This window comes from Oryza sativa, chromosome 2, assembly GCF_034140825.1.
Source record: "Oryza sativa Japonica Group chromosome 2, ASM3414082v1".
Taxonomy (NCBI): Eukaryota; Viridiplantae; Streptophyta; class Magnoliopsida; order Poales; family Poaceae; genus Oryza; species Oryza sativa.
The window spans coordinates 9,429,738-9,446,541 of NC_089036.1; the positions used below are offsets into that span (position 1 = coordinate 9,429,738).

General features: G+C 42.7%; 3 protein-coding genes across 13 annotated transcripts; 1 reads left to right on the plus strand and 2 right to left on the minus strand.

Moving 5' to 3' along the window:
- Positions 1 to 1,885: 1,885 nt before the first annotated feature.
- LOC136355036 (uncharacterized) lies at positions 1,886 to 4,858 on the minus strand. The gene is made up of 3 exons (XM_066307112.1): positions 4,662 to 4,858; positions 2,277 to 3,129; positions 1,886 to 2,169 (listed from the first exon to the last, which is right to left on the minus strand). The coding sequence occupies exons 1-2, from the start codon at positions 4,696 to 4,698 to the stop codon at positions 2,306 to 2,308; spliced, it is 861 nt and encodes a 286-aa protein (XP_066163209.1). The 5' UTR covers positions 4,699 to 4,858; the 3' UTR covers positions 1,886 to 2,169; positions 2,277 to 2,305.
- On the plus strand, positions 3,949 to 11,021 carry LOC4328950 (uncharacterized). 11 transcript variants are annotated; one of them, XM_066307114.1, is made up of 7 exons: positions 4,296 to 4,433; positions 6,247 to 6,312; positions 6,873 to 6,945; positions 9,296 to 9,371; positions 9,694 to 9,744; positions 9,970 to 10,041; positions 10,114 to 11,021. In XM_066307114.1, exons 3-7 carry the CDS (start codon positions 6,941 to 6,943, stop codon positions 10,231 to 10,233), a joined length of 324 nt encoding a protein of 107 aa, XP_066163211.1. In that variant the 5' UTR covers positions 4,296 to 4,433; positions 6,247 to 6,312; positions 6,873 to 6,940; the 3' UTR covers positions 10,234 to 11,021. The 11 variants fall into 11 exon arrangements, 9 of the variants coding, with proteins under 9 accessions (XP_066163213.1, XP_066163218.1, XP_066163210.1 ...); XM_066307118.1 differs by having other exon boundaries at positions 4,303 to 4,433; positions 9,292 to 9,371; XM_066307116.1 differs by lacking the exon at positions 6,247 to 6,312 and having other exon boundaries at positions 3,949 to 4,433; positions 9,292 to 9,371.
- A 3,344-nt stretch (positions 11,022 to 14,365) lies between these two features.
- On the minus strand, positions 14,366 to 16,196 carry LOC4328951 (arabinogalactan protein 20). Its single transcript, XM_015768663.3, has 2 exons — positions 15,998 to 16,196; positions 14,366 to 14,690 (listed from the first exon to the last, which is right to left on the minus strand). The coding sequence occupies exons 1-2, from the start codon at positions 16,110 to 16,112 to the stop codon at positions 14,584 to 14,586; spliced, it is 222 nt and encodes a 73-aa protein (XP_015624149.1). The 5' UTR covers positions 16,113 to 16,196; the 3' UTR covers positions 14,366 to 14,583.
- Between the last annotated feature and the right edge of the window lie 608 nt (positions 16,197 to 16,804).

Consider the following 16,804-nt stretch of genomic DNA (forward strand, 5'->3'; position numbering starts at 1 on the left):
GGTAGTCTGTTTTGAGCTTTTCCATGAAATAGCTCCTGCTGCCAGGGTAAACATGTATCCCGATGTTAACTTTGTATTATCTTTTGCAAAGTCAGAATCCGAATACCCCACTATCTAGAGCGATTCTGCTTTTCTGTAAGACATCATGAGGCCTTTTGTTCCTTGCAAACACGCAAGACTTTCTTTACCAATTTCCAGTGCACTGGGCCTGGATTACTTTGAAATCTGCCAAATAACCCGGTAACAAATGCCAAGTCAGGTCGTGTGCACACTTGCGCGTACTGTAGGCTTCCTACAGCTGACGCATATGGCTTTGTTTTCATTTTATTGAGCTCATACTGATTTCTGGGACATTGCGATGCCCCATACTTTTCGCCTTTGACTATAGGAGCAGGTGTAACACTGCATCTGTACATATTGAATTTCTTCAACACCTTTTCTATATATATGCCTTTTGAGAAAATCCCAATGCATACTTTGTTCTATTTCGGTGAATCTCTATGCCCAAAACATATGAAGCCTCACCGAGGTCTTTCATGTCAAAGTTTGAGGACAAGAATTTCTTTATTTCCTGCAGTAGATTGACATCACTACTAGCCAGTAGAACGTCATCTACATACAGAATTAGGAAAATGAGTCTCCCATTCTTAACTTTGAATCAATACAGTTGTCCTCTACATTCTCTTGAAAACCCAAATTTCTTTATTGTTCCATCAAACTTCAAGTAGCATTGTCTCGAAGCTTCGCTTTAACCCATAAATGGATCTCTTTATACGGCATCCCATATTTTCGTTTCCTTTCATGACAAAACCTTTCGGTTGCGCCATGTATACTTTTTCCTCCAAATCTCCATTTAGAAATGCCGTTTTTACATCCATCTGATGTAATTCCAAATCATAATGTGCCACTAGTGCCATTATAATCCTGAAGGAATCTTTACAAGAGACTGGAGAAAATGTCTCATTGTAATCAATCCCTTCTCGTTGCATGAAGCCTTTTGCCACGAGTCGCACTTTAAACTTTTCTATATTCCCTCTAGAGTCATATTTGGTTTTGTAGACCCATTTACAGCCTACTGTTTTGGCTCATTTAGGAATTTCTTCTAAATCCCAGACATCATTTAATTTCATTGATTTCATTTCATCTTTCATGGCTTCTCATGGCCTCTTCATATGAGATGGGATCATCCTCCATATGCGACTCTTTCAGGCCTTCTAGGGGCCTCCTATTCTGGCACATTATCTGTTTGAGGCTGTTTCATCTCCTCCTCTGATGTGGCAATAATTTCTGTTGAATCCTGTAGAACAGGTTCCTCACTTTCATTCATTGTTGCCACAGGAGAGATAACAACAGGTGTTGGTACCGCAACGGCATGCATTGCTGGCACAACATTAGCAGGTAGAGAGAAGAAAGGTTCCTGAGTCGACGGAGCGGGTACAGACACCCGCCTCTCCTCAAGATCAATTTCTCGAATTACCGAGCTCCCCCTAATCATTTCGTCTTCCAAGAAGACGACGTGTCCCGTTTCTACAAACTTTGTATAACTGTTTGGACAGTAGAAACGATGACCCTTTGATCTTTTAGAATAGCCAATAAAATGGCAGCTTACTGTTTTGGGTTAAATACTTTATCCTTTGCAGGACTCCCCCACACACGGAGGATCCATAGCTCATACGGTGTTTTGGGCACCGATGCATTCTATGCATTGTATGCATTGTTCTAAAACTGAGAACTCCAATGGAGGAAGAACTACATTCTTAACCAGTCTCTCAATTCTCCCCCTCGAAATATGGCATAAACAACAGTGCCATAATTTCGATGAGACATCAGAAGTTCGCTTTCTTTTCTTTTGTCAACGAGGACACAACATTCACATTCTCAGAAAGAAATAAAGCTGATCTTGCAACACAAGACCAATACATTCATTATTATACCATAGTTCACATTTGCCATTTCCAAAATGGCAATCATATCTATCAAAATCCAATTTGGATACACTTATTATCAAGTTTCTTTGCAAAGAAGGAACATAAAAACGTCTGGAAGTAAAAGTGTGAAGCCATTCGCGAGTTCTAGGCGAAGATCTCCAGCCTCAACTTTTGCTTCAACTCCATTGGCAACTCTAATGGATCTTTCACTTCTTTGCATAGTCCTCATTGAACGGAATCCCTTTAAACAATTACACACATGAATAGTTGCTCCAGAATCAATCCACCATGTGGATCTAGAATAACCAATCATAATGAGATTCTTTACAAATGTAATAATGTTCTCACCTTTCTTTGCCATGATCACTGTCAGGAAGTCAGGATGATCTTTCTTGGAATGTCTTTTCTTGCAATGTAGACACTGATCTTGTCTCAACTGTAAACTGTTGCTTCTGAGGCAGATGCTGAGGCTGTTTTTCTTTTGAGGAGGGTGACCTGTGGCTCTTTTCCTTGTTATCTTTGACAAGGTTAATGGAGTCACCATTGGTCTCTTTGTGTCTTTCCTCCTCTTGCACACAATTAGAGATGAGCTCTTCAATATTCCAATTCTCTGTACTTATTTTGTAGTTGACAACAAGGTTGTCAAAGTTCTTTGGCAATGAGGACAAAACCAGATGGACCAGAAAGTCATCTGAGATGCCCAAATCTTTTTGCTTCAATTTGGAAGCCATATTGCTCATCCTAAGAATGTGGTCTTTTACACCACCTCCATGGTACCTCTCTGTAACAAGCTGCTTTATCAGCTGTGTCGCATAAAACTTTGAAGAACCACTAAACTGGCTCTTTATACTTTCGAGGTACTTAGAGACAGTGTCATACTCTGGGATTGAGCCCAATATGGTTGGCTCAATCGTGTTCTTTACCGCAGCCAAACAATTCTTGTTGGCTGAAGACCATTTCGCATGCTCAATGTCATACGACATGATGAGGGAAGCATTGTCCCTCTCTCTCTTTTGCCATTCAGCATCTGACTCTTTTTCACCTCTGAAAATTTCAGCAGGTTCTATAGGACATGGGGTAGTCAACACCCAGTCCACCTCTCCCAAGATAAAAGCAAGGTCGAGTTCTCTTTTCCATTCTTCGTAGTTATCTCCTTTCAGGGTCGGAATATCTTTAATGTAACCCATCAAGGAGTAGCCACCTAAGATAATCATGTATTGTGAGAACAAAATTAACATTAAAATTATTATGTATTAAGTCTACATCACCGTTGGGCAGAAAATAGACATAACACATAAAGCCATAACTATAACATTGCAATTATCAACATTGGTCAGAAAAATTACAACATCATAGCACATAATTAATGTTCCTAAAATTAAAATCTCCTGTTGGTTCGAAATTTAATTTTAGAAACACTAATTTTCATCAATTTCATCTATTTGCAGCGGAAGATCTATATACAATTCATATAAATTGTAACAAAACTCTGTTGTTTACGCTCTGTAAAATTCTCCCGTTGGTTCAAATTTAAACAGAGATAAAACATGTAAAACAATTCAAAATTCTATTGTAATTTGCATGAAAAATACAAAATACATGTTCAGAAGCATTTCTCACATTTATCTATTCTCTAAACAATTTTCACGTTGGTTCAAATTGCTTAGAAATAAACACAATCATTAAACATATTGAAAATGCTTCCTTCGGCCGAGGGACTTTTATTAAACTTCCTTTCTTTTGATTCGGCCCCGAGGGACCTAAAATGAACTTTTTCGGCCTTTGCCAGTCGGCCCACGGCCGCCTTGCGCGCGGGCGGGCGCCCCCTCCCCTTTCCCCAGGCCGCAACCTGGGCCTGGGCCGGGAAAGTGGCTCGCCGTGCGCTCCCACATGGGCCGATTTCGGTCCGGCCGCCGTCGGCCGTCCGATCGCTAGGGTTTCGATCGGACGGTCGCGCGGGCGGATCGGGCAAACAAAACCGCCCCCGCCCGCCGGCGCCGAAACCCTAGCTCCTCTTCTCTTCTTTCTCTTGCGGTTGCACGGAGCGGCGTCGCCGTCGCCGAAACCCTAGCACAGCGCCGGCGGCGGCATGGCGACACGGCGGCGCCGTCCCACTCCCCTTCGCTGATGCGCGCACTCACTCAAGGGTGAGTGCGCCGCCGTCGAGCGGTTGTGCCGCGGCGCCCTCTCCTTTCTCTTGCGGGCGTGCGCCGTGCCGAGCGGCGTCGCCGACGCCGGCAGCCTTCGCGCCGCCGCGCCATGGCCGACGCCCTCGCGCCGCCACGCCCTCTATTCTTTTCTCTTCTCCCCCCCACCGTCTCACCCCTCCACGCGAGTGAAGAGTGAGAGACCGGCGACGACGGAGATGGTGGCGCCGCCGCGGGCCCCCTCGCCGGCGCGCGCGTGCACCCGCGGGTGCGCACGCGGCTGTCGAGTGGCTCCTCGGCGGTGCCTCTTTGCCCCTCTCCCCCTCCGTGGCCGGCGTCAACGACGGCCGGCGACGAGGTAAGATTAGGGTTAGGGTTTCGATCTTTTCGATCCGTTGGATCGTTTGCTTTTCTTTGCCTTTCTTTTGGATTTCTTTCCCCAACCAATCTAAACTCTAGGGTGGCTCTGATACCATTGTTAGGTTGTCTATTGGATCACCTAGGTTTAGATCTAGTCGGGTGGTTCTATTTGCGATGGATGATTGAACAACAATAGAGAATAAGGGAAAGGGTTTAGGGATGTGACCGGTTGACGCGTTGGATGAAGAGGAAGTCCCAGCCATCGTCGTTGTCGTCGCTCTGCTTGACGTGGGCGGCGGCGGCGATGGCGGTCGTGACGGCGACGGTGCTGCGCGGCAGTGGTGGTCGTAGGGGATCCCGGCGAGGTCGTGGCGCGGCGGTGGAGTCTTCCCGTCACTGGCTGCGCCCCCTCGATCGGTTAGGGTTTATGGGGTGGAGTGGCGGCGGCGGCGACGAACCTCGTTCCTTGTGTCGTTATGCCGTCCCGTCCTCCACCCCTCTTTATATGGCACAGTGTGACGGGGGCCCACCAGCCATTGGGCTGGGCGCCCCCGATCAGGGCGCGGGTCAAGGCCCCCTTGAGCCGTTGGGCTCAAGGGGAGGGAGATCCATCTAACACTTGTGACAGAGGAAGAGGAGAGTGACAATGATGGGGATGATGAGGACGATTTCAGCGAGGGCGAGAAGGAGTCTGAGGAGGACGACGATGACAATGGAGACGACGAGGAGGAGGTGTCCAACGACGATACTACGGAGGAGGTGTCCGACGAGGAGGAGGTGTCCAACGACGATACTACGGAGGAGGAGGACGACCTTGAAGACGATGACAAGTCCTCTTCTGATGATGATGAGGCACCAAATGAAAGTAGTACTACTTATTAGTATTATTAGTTAGTTACTCCATATAATAGTCACTAAGCATGTGTTTGGTTTGGAGATGTGGTGGGATAGGTTAGATGATCCATTCTATTTTTTGGATGGGTTGGACCTAGTTTCTGTTTGGTTGGAGGGATGGAATGAACCATGTATTTTTTTTTGTTTGGTTTGAGGGTATAATGGGCTAGAATGGTTCTATCCTTTGTTTGGATGGAGGGTTAAAGATGTGAGGTTACCTCTCACATGAAATTATTTCTTGGATATAACTACAACATTAACACATTCACATCATTATCTCTACTACTAAAAAAGACCATAATGGTGGTCGTGATTCCTACAACTTTTATTTCTGATACATCTAATTTGTCTATTCTTTACCTACTGTTTAGTAATAGTGTATCCAAAAAAGTTTTTGTCTTAGTGAAAAATTCATATAACAGAAAAAGAAGGTCCTCAACTCTTCCATAATATCCCTATCTTGCTTAATATCTGAGTCATGCAGAGATCAATTATATTTGTTCATTGCTCATGTTGACTTCAACTCATGCAAGGAATCACTTCTATATACATGATGCTTTGTTGACTGGGACTGACTGACAGTAGAGATTACAATTTCAGAAACCTAGCAATCGAACTAATATTGAATTCTATAGATTTTGGTTTTTAGGAGTTGGGACTTTCAAGTTGATGGTTGTGAGCAGCGGTTTTCATTTGATAATTCAAACCTCTTTCAAATCTATACATGAATATTTTAAATGTATGAAACCTCCTTAGTAACCTATGCCTTCTACTATATCGAACCCCTCCGCCGGCCAATAGATGATGTTGAAATAGATGGTGTTGCATCCCCAATGTATTGAATTTTCCATTTTTCAACTTGCAAACCCACATGTTTTCACCGGACGAATTCTTCTTTTGCATTTTTCTGTTCCCAGATTGATGCTTTAAGGATACAGCTCCAGTTATTCAGATTTTGTGAACCCACATGCTATAATCTCTAGGTGAAAACCTAAACTCTTGATTGCTATACCTAACTCTAAAATCAGACAACACCTACTATCTTACACATGTCAGTTGTTCACGGTTATTTAATTTAAGGTTACTTACATGTTCTCTTATGGTCTTTAGTATTGTCATGCATATTCTGCTGCAGCAGAACTTTTCTCTTAATAGACATGTATATATAAAATATAGGCATACATAGGGATGCAACATCATCTATTTTAACACTGAAAGTTTCTGAAAAATATAAGATAGGTAAGTCTGAAAATTTACTGTCACAACATGGGAATAATAGGAAGATCTACGGCTCTCAATTGCCTCTGTTCTATACCTCTAGATGATTCATTTCTCAGTTAGTTTTAGATATCACCACCAAACCTCTATATGATTCATTTCTCAGTTAGTTTTATATACCACCACCAAATTTATATACACATGGTATATAATCTGTGAGATGACATTTTATATAGTATAGTCTCACCATCAATTTCTTTTGTAGTGGATCTGAACATGTCAATAAAGGGTATTTATAATGACTTGTTTGTTTTCTGCATTTTAGTTTCAACTTGTGGTTCCAGCTGAAGCAATTGGAGATTTATTAAATCTAAGGCTACATGCTAGGCTGCTATGAGGTAATCTGAGGAATTCAAATTTATATATCTGGCAGTACAATATCATGTTCATACTGCTTTGTTCTGGAAAAATATCTGACAGTTTAGCACCTCAAGAGATGACATTTGTAATGTATTACTCCTGCATTTCCTTTTTCCTCTAGTCAGGAGTACTCACATGAGTTCTCCCCGTGCTAACGCTATGATTAAATTTGACAATACATTTCAAAAATCAAAATGCATCCGAGTTCAGGAGGATTCACATGAGTTCTGAATTTCTGTTGTAGTCACTGAATTTGTGTTCAACCCTTGAGAATTGTCAAACATGCTAGGATCAAGTATATATGTCAGCCATTAGGAAATGTGAGTTTCTATTTTTTGCTACCAGCAGCTCCATGTGAATTCAGGTGCATGTAGATGATTTTATTTAAGTTTTAAAACCTACTGATGCAAGTTTTGTCCATATTTAGTCAATATAGTTTAGCACATAACTCGGTCTCGGAGTTCACGGTCGCTCCCTCAGCATCCAGAGTTCAATGGCGACGGTTTCTGCTGCTTCTGGTGGTGGTGGCGCTGCTCATGGTGGCTTCTGCTGGTGGCAAATAATTCAGGGGCGGAGCTACTATGTAATAGGGGGTGCCCAGGAACCCGGTCAAGAAAATTTTTTAGCTATACCTCACCTATTTTCACCATGCATGCACCCCCCTCAATACAAACTTAGGCACCCGCATCAGCTTAAACTCGATCTAAAGTAGAGTAAATTAAGCAAATGGCACCACCCTCCATTTCGCTCTAGCTCTGCCCTGGCGATGGCGGCTGTGCCGGCTCTGATCTTCGCCATGGACCCGGGTTCTCTCCCACACATCTTCCTTATGACAGCCATGGCCTCACACGACGCGCAGAAACTGCCTCCGCCTCTCAGTATAGGTAGCCTCACGTTCTCCTTTAGAGTTACACCACAAGTTGACCGTACACCAGTTCAATGGCATCATATGCAGGTCTTGACTGCATGCACAGCCGTTGGCTATTGCATCGCCAATAAGTACTCCCTCCGTTAAAAAAAAAAAACCCAAGTTAGGATAGAATGTGACATATCATAGGATATGATACGACGTGACCTATCGTAGGACAACGAATCTAGATATCCTAGGATAGAGTTTTTTTTTTTTTTTTTGAACGGAGGGAGTAGTGGTGTATTGGCTCGTGATGAAGGCTTGGTGTTATAAAATGGTACTTCCTCCATTTCACAATGTAACTTTCTAGTATTGCCCACATTCATATATATGCTAATGAATATATATATATATATATATAGTAATATCTAGATTTATTAGCATCTATATGAATGTTAGCAGTGCTAGAAAGTCTTACATTGTGAAACAGAGGGAGTATTCTTTCCTCATCTGCTCCTCCATTGTGACGAACCCGACTAACCCTTCTCTGCTTCCCTCCTCTGCTACTCTACTCCTCTGCTGCTTCCTTCCGATTCTCTAATTTGTCCTTACTCTTGATGTTGTTCATCGATTTTGATTGTTGTAGCTTGAGGTTTTGAGGATGATGAAAGGTATAGTGCTTCTTCCATGTCAGTAGGGATAGCAGATTGTGTTGTTTATGATTTTGTTTTTAGTCTGATCTAATGTAATTAGAGAACGCATTTTAGGATTTTCAATTCAAAACCAGCAGGCGTTCCTTCTTCTTGATTCAAAAGGTTTTCAGTGAGAAAAAAAACCCAAGATATCATTATGTTGCTATTTAGAAAAAGCCAATAATTTACGATCTCCGTTCTGGTTTATGTTTTGTTAGTTAAACCCTGGCATCATTAGCCCGGAGAAATACACGAGGTGCTTCAGTCTGAATGTTTTGGTTCAAGATACATATTTCTTAATGAGATTTTGTTCGGTACTTTTAAATTACAGAACTGTCCATTTTGTGTTGTAGTTCATCATCTTTAGAATATGGACTGATGGCATTGTCAAAGCCTCAAGTGGTAAGGAAGGACCAGTGGTATTAACCTTGAGAATTAAGAAAATAAATGTATGCACCACTGGTAGATCGCTTCAGAACCAATGATATTAACCTGGAGTATTAAGAGAATTAATGCCTGCACCACTGGTATATTTATTTATGTCATGCATGTTCCACTGTTGACGGCAACTATTGAATAAATATGGTCAAATATCTCATGAACCCGCCTTCTTTTTTTCAGAATCTTTTTTTTGTGAAAAGTTGAAACCAGCTCATTATGGTAGTGCCCGAGTTGTGAACTTACTGGTGAAAACATTCAAACTGCATTTGGTTGCTGCAGTTAGGATGTCATCGGTATTTTCTTTTGAATCTCTCTCGTTGATTTGGTTTCATTTCATTTAGGTAGATATTGTGCTAAATTTATTCCAAATCAAAATCATCCCTTCCCCATCAGGATTGTCATGCTATCTGCTCTCTCCAAGGTGAGTATTGGAAACCTTCTCTTGTGACAATTTCATTCAGCTGATGAGTTATCCTTTGATCGTGGCCATTATAAATAAAATATAAACTGAATTGCACTATCTATATGATATAACTTCTACAATTGGATGAGTTCGGATGCTTGTTATTGCCTGACATAATGATAGCATGAAATATTAAATCGGAATACAAACAGTGAGTATAAAAACAAGCAGACTTTTGTATAAATGGGACCATTTGTGTTATTAGAGTGAGGTTTACATTTGGTCAATATTATATTCCCGTTTATGCTCATGAAATTCATCTTATTGTTGTTCACTGCAGCACAATCCAACTATCGATGCAGGTCAATATCCACAAGGTCCTTACATGCAAGTAACATGCGCTCACATCCCTGCAAGTTTATTCTGTTCATTTATAGTCAAATTATGTCATAATCGAGTCCATATGCCTATGAGAAATATAGTTTCCTTACTGAAATTGATGACTGATTGTACAGAACATGACTCACATTTTGGGATTTGAACATATATTTCCTATATTAAGAAATTGTGCATTCTTACTTAGGGATTTGATCTGTTGGTTTGTTTAACATTGCAGTACTCCCTTATTGATTCCTTCCTCGCTTATGAACAAAAAGGACTCAGAGCTGATACATTGAGTGCGGCAAAGGTGAGTCATGTGAGGCAAATTTGGTTGTCTATGTGTCTATTCATTTTCTAAGTAAGCTGTAAGTACTGCCAGCATTACGCCGTGGTGGCCAGGTGGGGAGCGGTGGCCGGGCAATGGGAGCGCCGGAGGGTGGCGCCGGAGCCAGAGCGGCAATGTTTCCGGCGTCGGCGTAGGCCCAGATGGTTGTGCTAAGGGAGCTGGCGGCGGTGGGTCGTCTTCCTCGTTGCCGGTCAACACCCTCACCCTTCCTGGAGCTCCTCCCCTTCTCTGTGGGGAGTTTCTAAGCTGGATTGAGGTGGCAGCTCGTCAGCGGGGGAAGCTCAGGCTGCTGAAGCAATGCCATCCAATCCCGGATTCTCCTTCGGCCAGATCTGGCGAGGAGGCCGGCGGGTGGTGGAACGGAGAGGTCCTGGGCCAGCTCTCAGGGATGGTGGTTCGATGAAGCCGGCCGACGGAGGGGCGTCGGTCGGGTGTGGCGGAAGCCATGTGCCGCCGATGTTCAGATGGTGGATTCGGATTGGGTGATGTACCACGGTGGCAGGGGGTTCCGAGCGAAAGCTTAGCCCAATTCTTTGGGCCAACAGTGACTTCGCCTTCGGACGTAGTAACCCTCTTGAGGGCACTGTTGAGGTATCCCTCCTCCCTCGGCAAGGAGCTCTGGGTGAAAACCTTGTCCAGTCTTTGGATAGATGACGACGGCGTCTTTTGGCGTCGCGACCCTCGTGAGGGCGTCATTTTAGAGTCTTCGTGTCGTAGTGGTGTCGTTAGCTCGGTGGCGATCGGTCTCGCATAGCGATGGCCGGTTCGGTGCTTGGCTTCCCTCTCTGTAGTGTGTGTTCGGACGGTTGGCACATGGTTCGGGGCGTGTGCTCTGGTGCACATCCTTCCTCGACAGCCAGCTATCGATGTAAAATTTTTCTTGTAACTTTTTCTTCCTATCTTAATTACATTGAATGACCTCCTTCGGTCATTCCGGCAAACTTTGTAGTCATGCTACACATCATCTGCACTATTGACCTCCTTATACTCATGCGACGGATATTTTTTCAGATCAATGCAGTACAATCCTACTTTTGATTAGTGATAAATAGAAGTTTGGTTGTTGAACTGATCAATACAAGATCCTTATTTGTAAGTATCATCTTTTGCACCTAATATCTGCTTACAATGAGCTATGAGATAACAAAAGGAGTTTATGAAATTGAGGTGCTCTTAATTTATTGCAAGGTCAGTTTATCCTTTGTCAAATTTATACATGTTGAGTTTTGTGTATTTTTACTTTGTTTGATTGGATCCTATAATGCTATACTGAATTTTGGTAGTTGCTGCTTTCCTTCCTAATAATCCATCAAAATAAATTTCTGAATTTTAAATCAGTGGAGACCTGAAAAACTGTGGTCAAAAGCATTTCTGAACAATGTGTCATGATTATCTAGAATATGGTGGTCAGAAGCACTTGTATTATATATACCATGCATTATTTAAAATTGGTTCCTCTAGGTGCTTGTTCAGGTGTTTGCATATTGTTTTATAATGCCAACTGAACCTATCTGAAATCGATTCCTCTAGGTGCTTGTATGCCCGTGCGTTCATTGCACTCTTGTGCAGTTTGCTACCAAATCAATCTCAGATTTTTCTAGCAAGCCCGGTTAATTAATTTGTCTATGGTCAAGTGTAGCTTTAATTTGTCAGATATGGTGACCTTTAATTTGGATTTATTTATGATATTTCCTCAACAACCTCTATAAAGTTTATCTACTTTCTTTTTATCTATGTGAAAAGTTAAACAGATGGTTCCTTAATTTGCAGTGAATTTGGTTCCCCATCTCTGGTCCTACGGTCCAGAGATTGACATTTCTCTGTTTTATGAGGAATTCAGAAAATGTTTTTGCTAAATGCATACCAGAACAGTACGACCATATAAAGGGGGAGCTGTGGTCGGCCTGGTGAGTGTGGACCTCACGGCTAGGTGCTATCGCTATATCTACAATTGCACATACGTGTATTATCCAGAATTTTTTCTTCTCCAAAACCAACACAATGCCCTTAAATGTTAGTTCTCCAGATCCAACAAATTTGTGCTGCTCTTGTATAGCTGGATTTGGGACTTCATTTGATTTGGGGTTGATATGTGGTTATGTTTCTTAGATTTGAGTGGGAATTTTTGTTTTGGTTCAATCAGAGGATGGAGGATAATATGATGTACCCAATCAAGGACCAAGAAACCATGCTGTGAGTTGGCCAATCTCTGTTCTCCTGCAATTACATTTCCCTTTTTGCAGTAGATCTTGCTTCCAATTGATTTTGCAGGGCAGTACCAATGGACATGAACAGGCAGCAGGATACAGTTTGCTCCAAGGAAATTTTGCAGCACCAAAACAGTACTATACTGGCTAGCATCTCTTGTTTATTTGCATTATGATATTTTTTTTATCCTGTAGGACAGATTGATCTAGGCTACGATCGAATGCCACAATATATGTCAGGCATATAACACAGGGGAGTGCAGAAATCCTGCTATTTTCACTATAATTCTTTTGCTATTCTTTGTCTTGGCAATGTACTGGATTGAAATTGAAGATGTTTATTGGAGCATATATATTATTTTTGTTCAGGGTTACAGGATTGAAATTTAAGTATACAAGATTACAAGATTGAATATAACTAAAGGATTGGAGTGATCATCTCAATTTTCATTAAATCTTATATAAAGAGGTAGAATTTCTTCTTTTTTCAGAGAATTTAGGGAAAATAAGGCTCTTGTCATTTTTTATTCTATTACTGAACAGAATGGAAAGACAGGGTTGGTTATTATTCATCTACGAATATCCAAATTTTAACTCCTAATACTCCATAGATAGTTCAGATTGGATAGCAGCAATAATCAATTTTAGCGCGAATTGTTTGTAGGGGAAGTCTACCTTTTTTTTTATGCATTCGACACACGCAATTTCTTTTCCTGAGAGACGGTCTGCAATTTGTCTAGAATTAAAGCGTGCAAGACCTGCTGAGCTGTGTCACCATTGCATTGCATCTGATCTAAGTTGGCGTTCTTGGTTTAAATTGTTGAGCGGTGTCAATGCTAAACTTTTATGCCAGATAAGAGTTAAAATAATCTTTTACCAACTTTTTACGCATGGGCACTTCCTGGATGCCCTGATCTTACGTTCGTTTAGTGCCTTGAAGGAAAACTAAAGCATTGCTAGGCTTACTTTGTTGCGTGATGATGGAGATGTGTTTATAGCACGGAAATAATAAAATCATTTTCCATATGTTCTCTATTAAGGAAATATTAATTCTACTATTTATATATTTTGCCTATATTAATTTAATTTTTTTAAACAATTTTCATATAGAAACTTTTTGCAAATAAAACACGCAATTTAGCAGTTTGAAAAACATGCACGTGACAAAAGGGGGAAAAGGGGTGCCGAACACACCCTTAGTACAGCCTAATTAGGCCCAACCCAGTTTAGGTGCTGCGTGGTTTTTGACGCATCTTCGTAGTTTCTTACTATTTCAGATCAGATCATCCAAAGCATCCTCTTTCGTGCACAAGTTACCTACACATATCAACTTAACTCACTACTCGAGGCACTAAAATTATCGGATATAAACAACGGTGGATCCATGCAACATCAAAAGTCTTGTTAAAAATGACTAAACTCGAGCCATCAACACATTTATTGCTCTCCCTTATGTTGCAGACAGGATTACGTCCGTCTTAACACAATCCGGATTATATACCGTGCGGCATGCATCTTAATTTGAGGTTCATCAGGTCTACCACAATTAAATTTACTCCCTTTTAAACCGAGATGTCACCAAAAACACAAAGCGCTCAAATCTTGTCATCAAATGATTATTATTATGACCGGAAGGGATACTTATCAGCTCTACTACTACTACTACTACTACTACGGGAGTGTTTATTTCACGCCAAAATTAAAAGTTTGGATTAAATTAGAATGATGTGATGGAAAAGTTGGAAGTTTATATATGTAGAAAAGTTTTGATGTGATGGAAAAGTTGGAAGTTTAAAGAAAAAGTTTAGAACTAAACAAGGCCTACCTCTACTATTTCACAGGAAGAAAGTCGTTTGAAACTTTTTTGACTGACAAGGTGGGAATAAAAACAACAATGACCATTTGCATCGGCCCACAGAGAAACCGAAACCGTCATCGAGTCAGTAGTGCTGACGAGCACCAACACACACACAGAGAGGCAGGCAAGCAGGCGCAATAGTTGTCACAAGGACAAAACCACCGCACGTCAGAGAGCACATGCCAACCAGTCACAGGCCAGCTAAAAAAGAAACAGAAAATGAACGAATCCAGCACGCACAACTTGGCACCAAATCATGGAATCCAATACAGCCAATCGCACCACCAAACAACGATCTGATTGATACCACCCCCATCATGGACAGACAAATCACTCCAAACCTCCTAACATCTCACCTAAAATGTTAACAATCGTCGCCATGGCTAAATAATAAGTAGAATTTACCCTAACCAAGCCAGATGAAGGAAGAACAAGGGATTAGAAAAGCTTGTAGGGAGAAGAAGCATCCAGTGGATGGATTAGGTAGGTGAGCACAAGAGCCACCAGCATCAGGATGTATGCGATCCCCAGGTCGATCGATGTGCCTGCGGAAAGCAATTACAGGAGCAAAATGCACATCAGTGTCATGGTAAATCAAAACAGCATATGGAGAAAGTTATCGAATAGATAGCAAACCAACAGCATGTGGCAAATTGCAACTAGGTTCATAACAAAAAAAAATAGTGAAGCTATGTTGATAGGAAATGGCATATCACAGTTACCACGTTGCTTTTTTAATTCAATTCGTGCGAACAGAGAGATATAACAAGCATATCATACAAGGTGATCACAAAGATAGAGAATTGTTGGCTGTGAGGCCTAGAAAAGTAGAAAATGGAACTTTAAGTCTCTTGCATATACTATAAAATGTCACAGGTTGTTCTTGTTTACAGTTTTGTTACCAAGACTCGTAATAATAAACCGAAGTTAAAACAGATTATATGTCAAGGTCATAACTAAACAAAGATAAGCCATTTGCGGCGTTCAGTAATACAAATGGCGCATCCTTGTAAAGTTGTAATACCTGCCACCTCCACTAATCAGTTGTTACAGATGGCACATTTTGATAGAAATTGTGGTCATTTTCAGGCTACCCAAACTGTAACATCAGTCAGAGACGTGTAAAGGGGCGGCAACCAATATCAACTGAAAGCTACTCCAGGAACGGGAACCACCAATAATAGTATAAAATGACAGGCAAGTGTAAGCTGCCTGCCTCCACTTGCAACAAAAAGGTAAACTGTGGATCTATCCAGCACGCCCAATAGATCAACTACTCCTGGACATCATCTAGTAATTGGAAAACAAAACAAAAAAAGATCGTTCTAGTATACGTCTCACTACAACAGAGATATGGTATTTGCATCATATAGCATTTAATTCGTGTAATGCGCTGCAGAAATTGCCAAATGGAACTGAAATTGAAAGGAAATTTCAAGGACGTCACAACAGAGATCCGAATCTGCCGAAGATTTTGAATGATTTATAGCACTAAATATATGCTCGGTCCAATACTACTATACTAGAATTATTAATAACGTCTAAAATTAGAAAAAGAGGGATCTAACGCAAGCTATAGATGCTGGTGCTGAAAAAAAAAAGGTTAATGCGTACTACATTTCAGGCGCAGGTCGAAAAAACAAAATTAAATCTACTCTTAACGAGAGGGCATTAAATTTCCCCTTTGGTGGATCGACGAACAACTGGGGAACAACCAGGGAACCAGTCAGCCGCCGCACGGTGCCAGAGAACCAGAATGCGCTAGGCTACGGAGCAGACGAGAACTCCGGCGCGCAATGCGGCTTCGGAGAGGGAGAGAGAGAGAGAGAGAGGCGGGCAACGATATCCTCACCGTCGCTGACGGGCGCGGGCGCCGGGGCCTGCGCCGCGGCGGGCATGAAGATGCCGACGACGAGCACGGCCACCACCGCCACCACCCCGAGCGGAGCCCTCGCAGCCACCGCCATTTCTCTCGGCCGCGCCGGCGTCGGAAGAGGAGAAGCGACGGGCGGCCACCGACCAACGCCTCTCTCTTTCTCCCTCGCTCGCCTAGGGCTCCCCGCGACCGCGACTATATCCCCCCTATATACTGCAATTATTATTATTATATTATATTATTATTACATAGCCGATGACACGTGGGCCCGGAGCTAACGTGGAGCCCACCTGCAGCGGCCCACGGGAGATTTTTTTCCCCTCCCCCTTATTAATCAATGCGGCCGCGCGCGCGTGACCCGGGCCGGAGATCTTGGAGTGAATGACAGGTGGGCCCATGTGGTCAAGCACGTGGTGGTCTCGTGGGTGTGGCGCGCCATGTGGAGGGGAGGGGTAGTGCGGGGGCATGTGGACGGACGCGACGCGCCAGGCTGGTAAAGCGTGAAACGGCCCTGGTTTGTTCTTTTTTGCACCGGGTTCTGTACCCGGTACGCACGCTGACAGGTGGGGTAGGATGGTACGTGGGGCCCTTTGGTCAGTGGTGGTTACTTGGGGTTGTGCCTGCACCCGACATTTTACCCTTTTTTTTTGCTGTGCGGTGTCGCGTGCCCACACGTTGCGCCGTCCGTCGTTGCTACCCACTCCGCTGGTCCCTGCAGCCAATGGCAATGCGGGCCCACTAACTGCTGCACCGAGTAGTATCATGTTTGGTGCAGGCCATGCG

What these genes read in the sequence shown, in the direction of transcription:
- LOC136355036 (XM_066307112.1), bottom strand. Translation starts at nt 4,698, where the DNA reads ATGGCTGGGACTTCCTCTTCATCCAACGCGTCAACCG. An exon ending in TTCATCCAACGCGTCAACCG is followed by an intron (nt 3,130 to 4,661) that starts GTCACATCCCTA and finishes TGATTATCTTAG; the next exon opens with GTGGCTACTCCTTGATGGGT.
- LOC4328951 (XM_015768663.3), bottom strand. Translation starts at nt 16,112, where the DNA reads ATGGCGGTGGCTGCGAGGGCTCCGCTCGGGGTGGTGGCGGTGGTGGCC. An exon ending in GCCCGCGCCCGTCAGCGACG is followed by an intron (nt 14,691 to 15,997) that starts GTGAGGATATCG and finishes TGCTTTCCGCAG; the next exon opens with GCACATCGATCGACCTGGGG.
- LOC4328950 (XM_066307113.1), top strand. An exon ending in CACAAGGTCCTTACATGCAA is followed by an intron (nt 9,745 to 9,969) that starts GTAACATGCGCT and finishes TTAACATTGCAG; the next exon opens with TACTCCCTTATTGATTCCTT. An exon ending in ATACATTGAGTGCGGCAAAG is followed by an intron (nt 10,042 to 10,113) that starts GTGAGTCATGTG and finishes AAGTACTGCCAG; the next exon opens with CATTACGCCGTGGTGGCCAG.